Source organism: Branchiostoma belcheri, unplaced genomic scaffold (assembly GCF_001625305.1).
Source record: "Branchiostoma belcheri isolate BF01 breed outbred unplaced genomic scaffold, Haploidv18h27 scaffold203, whole genome shotgun sequence".
NCBI lineage: Eukaryota > Metazoa > Chordata > Leptocardii > Amphioxiformes > Branchiostomatidae > Branchiostoma > Branchiostoma belcheri.
Window position 1 is genome coordinate 143,324 of NW_017803525.1, and position 13,754 is coordinate 157,077.

General features: G+C 42.0%; 1 protein-coding gene across 2 annotated transcripts in view; it reads right to left on the bottom strand.

Moving 5' to 3' along the window:
- Positions 1 to 4,362: 4,362 nt before the first annotated feature.
- LOC109469458 (ras-related and estrogen-regulated growth inhibitor-like) overlaps positions 4,363 to 13,754 on the bottom strand; it is a 23,559-nt gene continuing 14,167 nt past the window's right edge. For both annotated transcript variants that reach the window (XM_019767975.1, XM_019767977.1), the window contains exons 4-7: positions 10,978 to 11,051; positions 9,620 to 9,758; positions 5,992 to 6,149; positions 4,363 to 4,855 (exon numbers count right to left, since the gene is read on the bottom strand). In XM_019767975.1, the coding sequence (XP_019623534.1) occupies positions 4,715 to 4,855; positions 5,992 to 6,149; positions 9,620 to 9,758; positions 10,978 to 11,051 (512 nt within the window). In that variant the 3' untranslated portion in view covers positions 4,363 to 4,714. The remainder of the gene's footprint in view (positions 4,856 to 5,991; positions 6,150 to 9,619; positions 9,759 to 10,977; positions 11,052 to 13,754) is intronic.

Sequence of the window (13,754 nt, forward strand, 5' to 3'; positions counted from 1 at the left end):
GTGTATGTGTATGTATGTGTGTGTGTGTGTGTGTGTGTGTGTGTGTGTGTGTGTGTGTGTGTGTGTGTGTGTGTGTGTGTGTGTGTGTGTGTGTGTGTGTGTGTGTGTGTGTGTGTGTGTGTGTGTGTGTGTGTGTGTGTGTGTGTGTGTGTGTGTGTGTGTGTGTGTGTGTGTGTGTGTGTGTGTGTATATTTGTGCCACGGTGTGTGTGTGTGTATGTGTGTGTGTGTGTGTGTGTCTGTGTGTGTGTGTGTGTGTGTGCCACAGTGTGTATGTGTGTGTGTATGTGTGTGTCGCGGTGCCACGATGTGTATGTGTGTGTGTGTGTGTGTGTGTGTGTGTGTGTGTGTGTGTGTGTGTGTGTGTGCCCCCGCACGAGTGTAACTTTTCAATCATTGTACTTTTTTACAGTGGTGATTTCCTAAATGAAACATTGGCTTCTTTAAACAGCTCTATCTTAAGTGAACACAAAAAGACATGGACAAAGTAAAGCCGGCTGCCCGGCAGCTGTATTTTGTCATGAAGAATTAGAAGAAGAGTGGAGCCTCCGTTCAATGAACCTGTAGCAGGCATGCACAGGACAGTCCGCTCTGCACTGACCTGAAAAAGATTTGCAGATGCTCTAATATATCTTCCTGTCTGCTGTAATTACCGTGAATACAGATATAGTGTACATGTAATGTTAGCTGAACCTCCTGTTCATCAGTTATCTTGTCCATCATGCCTTATTCATTATAGGAAATTTGATACATCCTTGGTTTATTTTCAGGTTCGAGCTCCTTTTTCCTCTATTTTTCTCTTTCTTTTTCCCTTCTACCCACCCACCTGTCTGAGATGTCTGTTGCCATGCCGGAAGGATGATGGCAGATATAACTATGAAGAGAGGAGACAAGAAAAGGCTCAGTCTGATTTAATGTTTTGTTTCTTACTTTGATGCAGTGATATGTGACGGTGGCTGTGTATATGTGATATTCCCACTGAATCAAAACCATTTGTACAATGATTGCGTCAAATTTTTAAATTGTAGGAACCTTGTTTTTTTCGGCCTGCCTTGTTTTTATTCGCCCTCTCGCATTAGATTTGGAGTCTGGAGGATGTCATCCATAAAATTTACCTGTTTTCGCCTTGCGTCGTGTTGTGCACGACAAGTGAATTCTTCTGATAACAACACCAGGCGAAGTTGGTTACGCAGTAAATTATTACCTTCGCCAAGAAGGTTATGTTTTCAGGGGCGTTCGTGTATGTGTGTGTTTGTGTGTGTGTGTGTGTGTCTGTCTGTAAACACGATAACTTGAGAAGGCCTTGATGGATTGTCTTGCTACTTGGTAGCTGGGTAGGTCTTGATGAGACCTCAAAATGATTAGATTTTGGACCCCCTAGCGGCTTGTTATGGTACTGCACCTGAACTTCCGGTTTTGATATCTCATGATCTAGACATGCTATGGTGATGAAATTTGGATGGTAGGTAGCTCTTGTGCTGGGGAAGAAGTGACGTGAGTTTAGGCCCCCTAGCGGCTTGCTCTGAAACTGCAGGGATATATTCTTGAAAATATTCAAAAGGGGATAACTCAAGAACCAGTTGACGGATCGTCGTGGTTTTTGGTATATAGGTAGCTTACGTGATGCTTAATATAATTATGTGACAATTATGCAAATATGGATGTAATTTGCATAATTTATGGGGAAATTCTATAAATCATCTGCATGCCATGATACGACAATTGAAGCTTGCGACATTGGTAATTGACAACGAGAGAAACAAGGGAAGATATTGATTATGTTAATAATGACTTAATTTGCATAATTAATGAGGAAATTTTATAATTATGTAATGATAACTGCCTGGAATTTCATACTTGTGGTATTTGAAAGTTAAATTGAGGTGAACATCATTAAACATAATTTATTCAAATCAGGACCTCATTTGCATAATTTATTAGGAAATGCTTGAATGCATTGTTTGTTAATATAAAACTGTCTTTTGGTTGAGATTATGATAAAATGATATAATTCATGAAAATTAGGTTCCTATTTTTTAAATCGATAATTTGTCAGTCATAAAGATTAACATCATTTGGCGAAGGTATGAGATCGGGGAACTCTAGTTCAAAGATAAGACGAGTAGGTTTCCTCAGTTCAATGAACCTGTGGGCAGGATACGCACGGTTAGGTCGTCCTGTAGTAACCCGTGAGAGACTGACACATGCCCGGCTAGAAGTTTTTACTGTTACGCTGGCGTCTCTTACACTCCCTTTCCACTAAAGGATCACTAGAGCCTGTTACCGGCTATTAAAGCGACCAAACATTGGACACGTCGTTCAAACAAATTTTGCAGAACAGGCGGCGTTAACGTTTTTTTTTCGGGGAGCGACGCGAGTTATGCCGCGGAGGGACGGTTTTGCCCCCGGGGGAGTTTGCCGGGAGAGAGTATTTCACCGCGGAAAAATTCACGCCGTCGCTTAACAACTACAAAGGGGGCTACCCCTTACCATAGAGGTAGATGCCCTAACCATAGTTCGGGCATTTCGGTAGTGTTCAGGAGGCCAATTCGTGAATGTGTGACAGGGGCTTGACTGGAGTTGGGAACCCGCGATCCTGAGACGACCGTGTCAACATGCCTGCAGGACAGCCGATCCTGCCAGGTCTCATTTGGGGAGATGTCGACTGGCTTGTTCAGGCAAGGATCAGTTGAAGCAATGACCTCAGGTGTCCATATTTCTTTTCCCCTCTACTACCGAGCTACATTTGTCTCCTAGTCGACAACAAAGGAAATAATTTGATCCAAGATGTTAAAGTACGTTTCGGAAAACAACGAAACTCACCAAACCTTCTATTAACACTTCCTTATCAATGAAATTCAGTTTAGCGACCATGGAGCGACCTATAGCTAAATTGCTGATGAGATTTTGGTCGTCGCTTGACGCGTGTTGACCTCTGGTAACCTGTGTCCCGGATCTGTGTGGCAAGGATGTAGTATAATGTAGTTCAGTTCACTGTTGTGAAACAGATACTGCCGCTGACCCAAATACTGCGGCCCATCCGTAATCAACAAGGCAGAAAGTAAACCCATGTCTCGACATGAAGGGACTTCATCTCAACATGCACACTGTGACTTTCGCATGAGTCTAGACCCGTCTACAGTGCACGCAGACACACAAACACACAGACACACACACACACACACACACACACACACACACACACACTGGCACACAGACACACACGCACACACACACACACACATTTTCTTTTCAGGATCTGGCCATTATATGGATGACATCCGCGCGCGGATGAATTTTTCGGCGCGGCCGTTTCCAAAAAAAAAAAAAGTATTCAACCATACTGTAAATCGTATAAAACGATTGCAAAACGAGCAAACCTTAAATTACAACAAAATATATTTGAAAACAATACCAATGTCGTAGAATTCGAATGCCAAATCAAACTCATCATCAAAATAAAACTAAAAAGACGAAAATACAATGAAATGAATTTGAAGGGTAAATTATTCGCCAAACCAGACTCTGTGACATTCCTTATGAAAGCAACTTTTTTTGCAAAACTTTCTTTTTAATTCGCACGCTCGCATGAGTTTTTGGGTTCCCAGAGGATGTCATCCATATGATCAAATCAACATGGTCTTATATGGTCGTCACAATAAAAAACCTTGGAACACACACACACGTTTCAACCATGTAAAAATAAACTTTATTTCCGTCTCTCCCGCTCTCACACGTATTAGACTCATTAGCGACTCACATTCGATGCGACATTATAATGGTTAGGAAACTGTTACACAGTTAAATATGTACTATGTACCTCATCAGTTCATCAATAACAACATTGCACAGTTTCGGTATTTTTCCACTACTATGGCCTTTGTTGGCGCTGCTATTTACAAGAAACAGTCGCATAAAATATGAATTTTTCATTGCACTATACTCGTATCAAGAAATTGGTATCATTCATATAAACCTTTGTACAGCATATAAAACGAATCTATATTTAATAAAAAGAGATTTACATTAAGTCAAACACTTTTTTCTATAAATTACACGGGACCAGCGCTATCGTTGATACACAATAATTACATAAAATTGATATAAACAAAAATGTACAAACGTATGGTCAAAACTTACAACGAATCGGAGGCTATTTCGCCTCGGTTCAGGGATGGGTACAGCTGTACATACTTTACAGTTTAACATATTTATAACGTATGTTTTTTTTCCTATAGACTTATACAGATTTCACTGTTTTACATACGAGTTCGAGAGAAATAACTCTACATAACGAGATGTATCATAAACAAGTAAAAACACAGTCGTCTCATTGTTTCATGCACAAATATAAACTCTAGCAGTCTGAAGTTGCGCCCATCTATCTAATTTTTTTCCCTAACGTCTCTCTATTGCCATGTATATATCTCTGTTTCTTTCGTACGGTCTCTCAATTCTATCTACAGTATTTACCTGACTTCATAAGTTGGAATGGCGGTAGTACCCGTCGTTCGCCCCACGCCAGGTTGACTATATCGTATTTACTTTTTGAGTAATTCTGGTAGTGAAGAGTAACCAGAATTAAGAGTAACCTTCTATTTTATATCATACACGAAGTTCGCCATCTATCCATACTGTGTCACAATTCCTGTACATGCATGTTTCCGGGCACTTATTCTGTACACACTGGCCCTGGAAGCTGAATGACGCGACCTCTACAGAGTTGACCTTCGCAGTTTTTCCAAGATGGCGGCGCGCGTTTTTCTCCAGAGGTTGGAGGTGATGCTGTTACTTCTCTGCCGCCGGTCCTTACTGCTGCCGCTGCTGAGCTTTCTCCTTTGCCTTGACGCTAAGACCTAGAGAGAGGGCGAGAATGATGTCGTCTTCAGTTCTTGTTCAAGAAACAATATTCAACTTCTACGCTATATATATTTCGATGGATGGGTGATTTTCTGAATGATTTTATACATGTATGGTCTTCCGAGGAGATTGGTTAAACTGCATTGGTTTACTATTTTTAGACAAAATATTTCATATGATGCAAATTAATTCAACCCACTAGCAAATTGTATTGTCAACACAATTCGCTTGAAGTGTTTTGAATAAAATTTCCAAGGCTCAGATTTGAAAAGAAACGATTTCTGACATAACGAATGTAAATAATGATTTCTAATGATTTCCCCACTTAAAAAGTCTCCCTATATATGCTCCTCTTATGCCCATGTACTTATTTCAGGAACTTGTCTATCCATGCAATTCTATGTCTAAAAGTGGTAGGTTTCTGGATAGTTCAAAAACGTACATTTGCCCTGGGCACGGTTCTGGATAGCCTCTACCAGGCATCGGCAAGCGGCTGCAAAGAGTAGCTTGTAACGACGATTGCCAGAGAGGCGACATTTCAAATGTACTCCTTAGCGGACCAGCTGCCCAATAATGTTATCTGTCTATTTGGTCATTTTCTACCGAGCCTTTGCTGCCGTTTCCGAAGCAGGCTGGGTTCTGGATACGCGTGGACTATCCAAAACATTGTCTCCTGTCCTGAGCATGATTCTGAAGACACGGTTCTAGTTGTAATATAGGCCATGATTATTTGATTATATGGATGACATCCTCTTGAACCCCAGAACTGATGCGCGCGTGCGAGTAAAAAAAGTTTTGCAAAAAAAGTTGCTTTCATCATAAAATCTAGGTGGTCATGAAGGTTGAACAAAGGACACAGAGTATGGGGTGTGGCGAATAATCTACTCTTTAATTTTATTTCTTTACATTTTTGTCTTTTTGATTTGATTTTGGCATTCTACGCCATTGGTATCGTTTTCAATTTTTTTTTGCAATTTACGGTATATATTTGCTCATTTTGCAACAGTTTTGTACGATTTACAGTATTTGAAAAAAAACAATTTTTTTTGGGGGGGGCGAAATTCATGCGCACGCGGATGTCATCCATATAATCAAATCAACATGGCCATATATTGAAGGACCCGTTGCTGACCTGTCTGATGAGCGTGTGGAACACGTGATCCACAGACTCCGTCCCGCTCTCGGACGACACCTCGTAGAACGAGCACCCCACGTCCCACGCCAGCTGCTGCGCCTGCGTGTAGGCCACCTGTCTCAGGTGCTGTAAGTCACTCTTGTGGCCGACCAGAACTGGAAAAACAACAACATTCAAATCCAACGTTAATATCTTGTAAAAGTAAAAAGATGGAACATACATATAGTTTTCAAAACTATAATCTTGCTGCCATAAACATTTAATCAGCTTTGTGAATGAATACTCAACTCAAAAAAAAAATTAGCATTATATCTTAAAAGTTGAAGAGGGTCAACAGTGGATCATGGGCCATCTACACCAGGTCATTGCAGCCATCCCTACATAAAGACGGGGGGAGCCACAGGCTTTCTGCAACCTATGATCCACTGCTCATCGAGTCACGTGTGTAATCTGCATAAGGCGACGTCACAGAAGTGGTGGATTGCTCATTTCTTGGCAATGGAGTTGTACAGTTATACAGAAACTTTGCATAAATCCAATTTCTTGTGTTACAAATTACAGTTCAAACTTGCTTCATAAAATTAGCATTACCGTTGCCTGACCTCTCCGAGACTAAAACCCTGTTTATTTCGTGAGAAAATGCAATGAGAGGCCCATTCACACATTCTAGGAAACCTTTTGTTACAGGTTTGAAATTTACGATTCATGATTTACCACCGTTTACAAACGAGAGTGCCGCCGGCGCTGTTTGAGTAAACAGTTTAGCCTACCATCTGGGGCTTTATAAATCTATATGCATAGTATGCATTGTAAGAGTGGACTGTGTGCATTTGGGGCATCCGTGATATACTACCGGGAGTCATAAAATATCCGTTTGGCAGATATTGCAGGGCCATTTAGTCTAACTGACGCCGAGTGTTAGAATAGCACAGACTTTGGGACACTTATATAACACGAACACCGCGAGTTAGGGTGGAGGGTCCTTTTTAGAATCTATTTGAAGATAAAGCTTGAATAGAAGAAAATGGTTACAGATGGCCATCATACTATATAAGTGAGAACTTCATGCACTTGTGTCATTTAATTAGCCTCTGTACACTTGAAGAAGCCACACAGGCAAAACCGGTCGTGTGACAGGCTGAATAAAAATTCTAAACGGAAACTATACGGCTCCAGGTGTCTTACTGAGGGACAACTGCGTGTGCAAGATGTCGGTAGCTTGAGGAATGAATCCCCTCTACTATATACTAGATGTCCATTATACTATTACACAGGTTTCGTAAGACCGCCTTGGAGTAACTGACCACCAGAAAGTGGCCACAGTGGCCTCAGGCAGAGATGGTCACTAATACAGACTTGAAGATATCGGTTTGTCACGAAAGACGTCACACGTACTATCTCCTCCTGCGTACTTTCAGATTATGTTACTCAAATCCAGACATTCTCAGACGGTTTCACCGCTAATTATTGAGATAAGGAGTCGGGTCAGAAGATGTAGGAAAGGTAACTGGAGGTCAGCGGATTGTGAGAAACTAGGACGCGACTTCCGATCACCCCTGGTAACCTGGAACTGTGCAGCTGCCGTTTCCCAGCAGCTAAACATCGCATCAGCAATGATATAATTCTATAATTGATGTTTTAGGGCTAATTGTTCATCCGGTATACGTGGTGATCTGCACGACCAGATTACTGCAGTTTCAAGGTCTTTGAGCGGTTGAAGACAAGCATGCACCTTTGAAGATGATTGAAAAATATTAAAATTTTGCTGTAACTAGGAGAGACAACCGTTGCTCTAATACTTCCCAATAGTTATGAACCGTTTATTCGTCAATATTCACGTTCTTAAACCATTGCGAAGTGAGATGAAAGTCTCTGATCCCAGACATCTATCTACTTACATTCAAGACCTAAATCGCAGCCAGCTGGCTTCCAGTTGTTTTCTTTCCTTGCAACAAAATATGTTTTGACTAACGGCCGACGTCAGAGAATCACATGTACCTCATTTTGTCTTTATCTTTGACTCTGATTGTGTTTGTATCCCCCATTGCAGCTGCTCCCCTGCTTCAACCCAGTGATACCTCGCACATGGTAGATCGCGTGTCCAGACAGTACAGGGTCATAGCCTGGTATCCAGTCTGATTCGTGGTCGGGGCCGAAAGAGCTCTGTCCCGCCCGCCTCAAATAGGTTTCCCGGTGTGTATTTCACGAGATTGATTAGCCCTCCAAAAATCCCCAAGCATGCTGTCTTTTATTAGCATAACACTCCTACGTATACCGGGACGGCCTGTTGCACTGGGCGGGGGAAGCTATTAGGGCCCCCGAAGACACAACCTGCCTGAACACCCCAATACCCCCAATCACGTAAGACTGGATACCAGGCTAGTACAGGGACAGATATAGGACATCTTTCGGCTCCACACATGACCGGCAACGTGGCTTTCACACATCTAACAAAGTCACTCGTCATTAGGTTTATCTATTTATGAAGCTTTACTGTAACTACATTTGTGGAAGGGTTGACATAACTGAGGTGTCTATCACTTCTTCAAGATGTCAACCCTAGTTGAGACCAGACTGTTAATGTTTGAACAACTCGGGAAGGACCCCTACTCACTTTTCGAGAAGTGCCGTATGATCATCAAGGTGTGGCTCTCCTAAATTATGCGACCTACTCAAATCCTATCCAACAGGACGTCCCTAACCGAAGCTAGGTACTCAGTTATACCTGAGTCAAGTGAGTAGGAAATAGGAGCATCAACCCTAACCACAAGCCGACCTTGTAACCTTATTTTCCTTCGAGTTACATCTGATAAATCTTTTCACACCATCGGCTTTAAGGAGTATCTCTTCCAGTAGATACAGATTCTTCCCCTCTGCAACTTATTACAAGAACACGGTAAAGATGAGTGGCCTTCGCTAGAGAAAAACAAATCTGAGGCCAGGCGGCGACCACGTGTGTACAGGCGTGCGGACGCAGACTGCTCTAGTTTCCACGGCCGTCACACGTTTCTGCCATGTGCGGGGCTTATTTTGGAAACAAGGTTGAGGACAGATTTGTAGCGACGGGGCTCTAGAGTTCAAATACTGTTTAGCTGTGGTGGGGGGTCTGTGAGGATTTTGTTGCGATATGTGTCCAAACACATGACAGGGAGTCACATCACAAATCAGGGATGTATGTATTTTTTCAGTGCAACTGAGGAGGACTTACCAGATAAATACAAACGGGAGGTATACAAATGTCAGAATGATACCGTCTTCTAAAGGGCAGTTTTAATACCTTTACGGTTTACAGGGAACTAAAAATTAGAGGACCTTTCCTAAAGAAATTAGCCAAAAGTCATTACAGTAACTTGTTCTTCTTTTAATGTTAATTTGCGAACAGATTTTTAGTACCCGTAAATGCCCTTGTTATAGTATTATAACGGTGGGGGGAGGGGGGTAGGTGCTACCAACTGACCCGGTCTAGACCTTTTAGCCGAATCGTTAGAGCGTCGGGGTAGTAAGCTCTTGCCCGGGTTCGATCCCCGGCCCGGGATCAGGAGTGTCCATCTGTTTCTACTCTACTAATTCTTACAGTACTTCCGTAGGAAGGCCTGGTGGAGGATATACTTCAAGTTGTTCTTACCTGTAGGAAGGTTGTGGAAGCCCGGTTCCGTGGCGATGATCTCCAGGTAACTCTTGGCGGTGTCGAAGCTTCTCTTGTTGGTGATGGAGTACAGCACCAGCACGCCGTCAGCCTGGAAGATGCTGCTCGGACTGGACACCTGATGGACACAACAAGCAACATTAGCGCCATACCTTCACCTTGTTATGAAGCCTGTGTTATGGAATGCTCTACATGTAGATATGATGTTTTACGTAATAAGCTTAATATACCGGCAATAGCTCAATTGGTAGAATGCTCGCTTTGTAACCGGGAGGTCGTAAGATTCAAACCCCGGTCAGGTCATACCAAAGACTTTACAAATGGTGAATTTTTTCTTTGCTTAGCACTCAGCAAATATGAGAAAGAGTGTGGGAAGGTCAAACACACAAGCACTACCAGCGGACCAGCCCCCTGCTGTAGTGCCTTGCACAACTGTGTGTCGCTCAAGGGCTACAGAGATGGAGATGGGCACCGCCCTACGCTTTGCATAAGGGCACGGGAGACCGTTCTTTCTTTCTTTTCTTTCTTTCTTTCTTTCTTTCTTTCTTTCTTTTTTTCTTTCTTTCTTTCTTTCTTTCTTTCTTTCTTTCTTTCTTTCTTTCTTCTTTCTTTCTTTCTTTCTTTTCCAACCAAATCTGCTTCCACATAAATCACATTGGTAGCGGTGCAGGAATACCTCAAACCAATGTTTCGTATAGCAAATCAAACACCTCTACAACCAAGGGAATTGGTAAGAATGCCTAATATGGACGTTTGTTCAACCGATGTCTCGCCCTGTGCTGTAACGTGTGGCCCACCTCCAGTCAACCGAGACACAAGAATGCGAAGTGCTGCATCTTTAGACGACCTTGCTATATTTGCCCGACATCTTGTTTTCTTTACGCGTGTGATTCTTTACAGATCTTGTCAAGTAGCTGGAGTCACAAGTTGACGGTTGAACAAGTTCGTGTTTACGGAAGTTAAAACACGCCAAACTTTCCACACGTGAAGGTATGTCGGTTTTGTGATGACAGACAAAGACTAACAACCAAAAAACGCGGCCTACTTTTCACATCAATTTGACAGGTGAAGTTAGCTTATTTTCTTTGTGACGTTGCCAAAACTGCTTTGTCTGTAGAACTGAGCTAAAGGTATGAAGAAAGGGAAAAACGTTTATCTAGTTTTGTTGTAAACACTCACACATCTCGTTTTGAAATATTAGAAAAAAAAACATGTGATGCTCATTTCTGTAAACACAAAATTAGATATAGATACAACCCTTATCTTTTATCTTGCAATAAAAACACACCCATGTTCGAAATACTAGAAAAACATGCGATGTGCTAGTGATGACGTACCTGTGACGCAGTGTCGTGAACGACCAATGGGATGAGGTGTCCGTCAACCGCCACCTGGCGTTCGTACAGCAGCTCTGCAGGGACACAGAGGAAAATAAACTTTATTTTCTGCTTGTTATAATTTCTTTCATTTATTTTTTATAAAAGGCGGTACACGATACATACATGCTATTCCACTCATTTGTCTGTAGTAGTAATTTTTTAGATGAAGATTCGAGGAACTTCGTGCTAGATCTGATATAGGGACAGAGAAGTCGTCTAAATATACCGGCACAATCTTTTGTTCGTTGTTTGCCCAATTTTTCCCGCTCAAGGCCCCATTTTCTTTATTCCGATACCCATAAGCCTAAAGGCTAACAATATAGTGTCCAAATACAAGTATAAATTACGCCAATTTTTTTTTCTGAGAGATTTTGGTGAAATTTTCGTCCATTTTCTCACCGCCACTAGAACTATTCCAGATTACATTCCAGTCTAGCCCTGGCCCCCAAGAGGAGCCGTTTAACTTCCTAGTTGGCGAGTTCCAACTTTGAGAACATCAAGCCCAGTGTTAACGGTACGAGGCATCTGTCCTACATTACTAACAAAATTGAAGAAATTTAAACTATTGGAAACCCAGCGGGTCCTGGAAATAACTTCCGGCAGTGTAGTTCTAGGTCGGCTTGAGACGTCAAGGGTCAAAAACATTTATGTAATCAACCGATTCAAATACCCTTGTTGTGAAATCCTACCCCGAAAGGTGAATAATCAACTATGCGAGAAATATCTAATTTGCTATCAATAATTTGGTATATTTTGTGTCTTGACGTGGGTTTAATAATCGACTTGTAAACGCAACGTATTAATAAGTATATCAGATGACAATGAAAACTATTAGAATATTTCTGTATCTGTATCTGTATAGCCGGTATAACCGCCTTTCGCGCCTTTCGGCGTAACACACCAGCATTTCCTTATCTATTCTGCTCGACTCAAAGATTTTTACAATTTAAGATTTTTACAAATGTCGAAGTGGTTTCTCACTCTCATTCTGTAGTATAGTACAGAAAAAATCGAAAAAAAACCGTTTTTTTCTTTTATCATCACAACCATCATAACACCGAGCAGACATTGACCTTGCGCGTCGGAAAACTTCCTTTTTGAAGGTCAGGATCGTTTCCGACACCACGCCGCGATTTTATACAGACCAGGATCGTCTGCCGGTGTCTCCCGAGTACTGCCGGTAATGGAATATGTTACTTCATCAGGACGTCTCCTCCAATTTACACTCCGTACGCCTGACGGGCTCACAAGCCTGGATAGGTAAGGAGAACTTCCGCTACGGCCGACCGAGGCCACGGACACTACTCTAGATCTCCAAGCAGGGGTTTAGGCTTTGGATTATATTTTGACGTGTATCCAATGTGATATCTTTTATTTAAGATTTAACTTAGTACCACTGAATTTTAATATTTTATCAATGTAATATACGTTTCGTGAATCAATGTAATTTTATTGATAGGTGTTGCAACGCAATTTTCCACATTTTATGTTAATTAGCAAAGGTATTTCAGACACCACTTCATGTTATACGTCTGCTATTTGCTAATAAAATCATATCGTAAATCGTTTATCGTATATATCATAGCACCAAAACTGGAAATATTCTGAATGAGGCAATCTTTATGATATTAACACGTACTTCTTCACATCAGCACACTTAAATCAGCATTTCATCATACTTTGGGTATCTAAAACTGCAGAAACAAGCCCCAAGATGAGTCCTTTATTTTATGAGTGGTACCCTAAAAATCAGCCAAGGGCTCTTCCAGTAACCATTTCCCGTTAGAATTTTGGATATTTTTGTTCCATGAGGGTCAATATACATTGGGATAGTGTGGTTTCAACTCAGTATGTAGATAGGTGACTAGAATATTGACTTTGGACAATCAGGTTTTCAAGCCCTAAAAACTGCATTGGATGCCTTAAACGGGCTTTGGACTGATATCTTTAGGGTGGCGTATTGGAAACGCATTAAAATAACGTAACAACTTGACTTCCGAACATCTGGTTGGAGATCGCTAATTGACTTAAGTAAGTCACCGCTGTAGCACACACTGGATCATACTGGATATGGCCATGGCCTCCCGAACTTTAGTCAATCTTGGTTGGTGGTCAGGGGAAGGTTCTGAATGTGTGACTACAGTCTTACTCAGTGTATTTTCACGTGCGTTTGCGGTCAGTCAACTTCCGCGGGACAGACGGGTCAGCGGACGCGCCCAGCGGGGGACGGGGTGGCGCTGACAGCCGGGCGCGAGTCGGTGCCAGGTCTACCTGTCAGCGCGGTGTGTGTAACCCGGGGAGGGGCAGAGTCACCGGGCCACCTCGCCTCGCCTCACATGGAGGTCCGCATGCCCTTTTCCGTAGAGTGCAATCGGCCGTTTCAATTCTACGTAGAGCGTAGATGGACCGCTCTAATTCAACGTGGAGCGTAATTGGCGCATTTTGCGTAGAGCGTATTCACCATTTTACTAAACTTACAGACCAAGAAAAAAACATTCTTCTTTTAACTTCCCGAAACCCACTAATTTTAGAAAAGGTGGGACATTACGCGTCTTCCATGGTCTAAAAAAGAGAAGTCAAATCCCTTAGACATAGTTTAAGACATAGCTATAGCTCTAGACAACTACCTTTTATCATGTAGATTTTAGTTATTTTTATACTACGTTTCATTGTTCTTTTATGTTTGTAATCTGCAATTAGCCCCCCCCCCCGGCATGAATTTGCAATAAACTTCG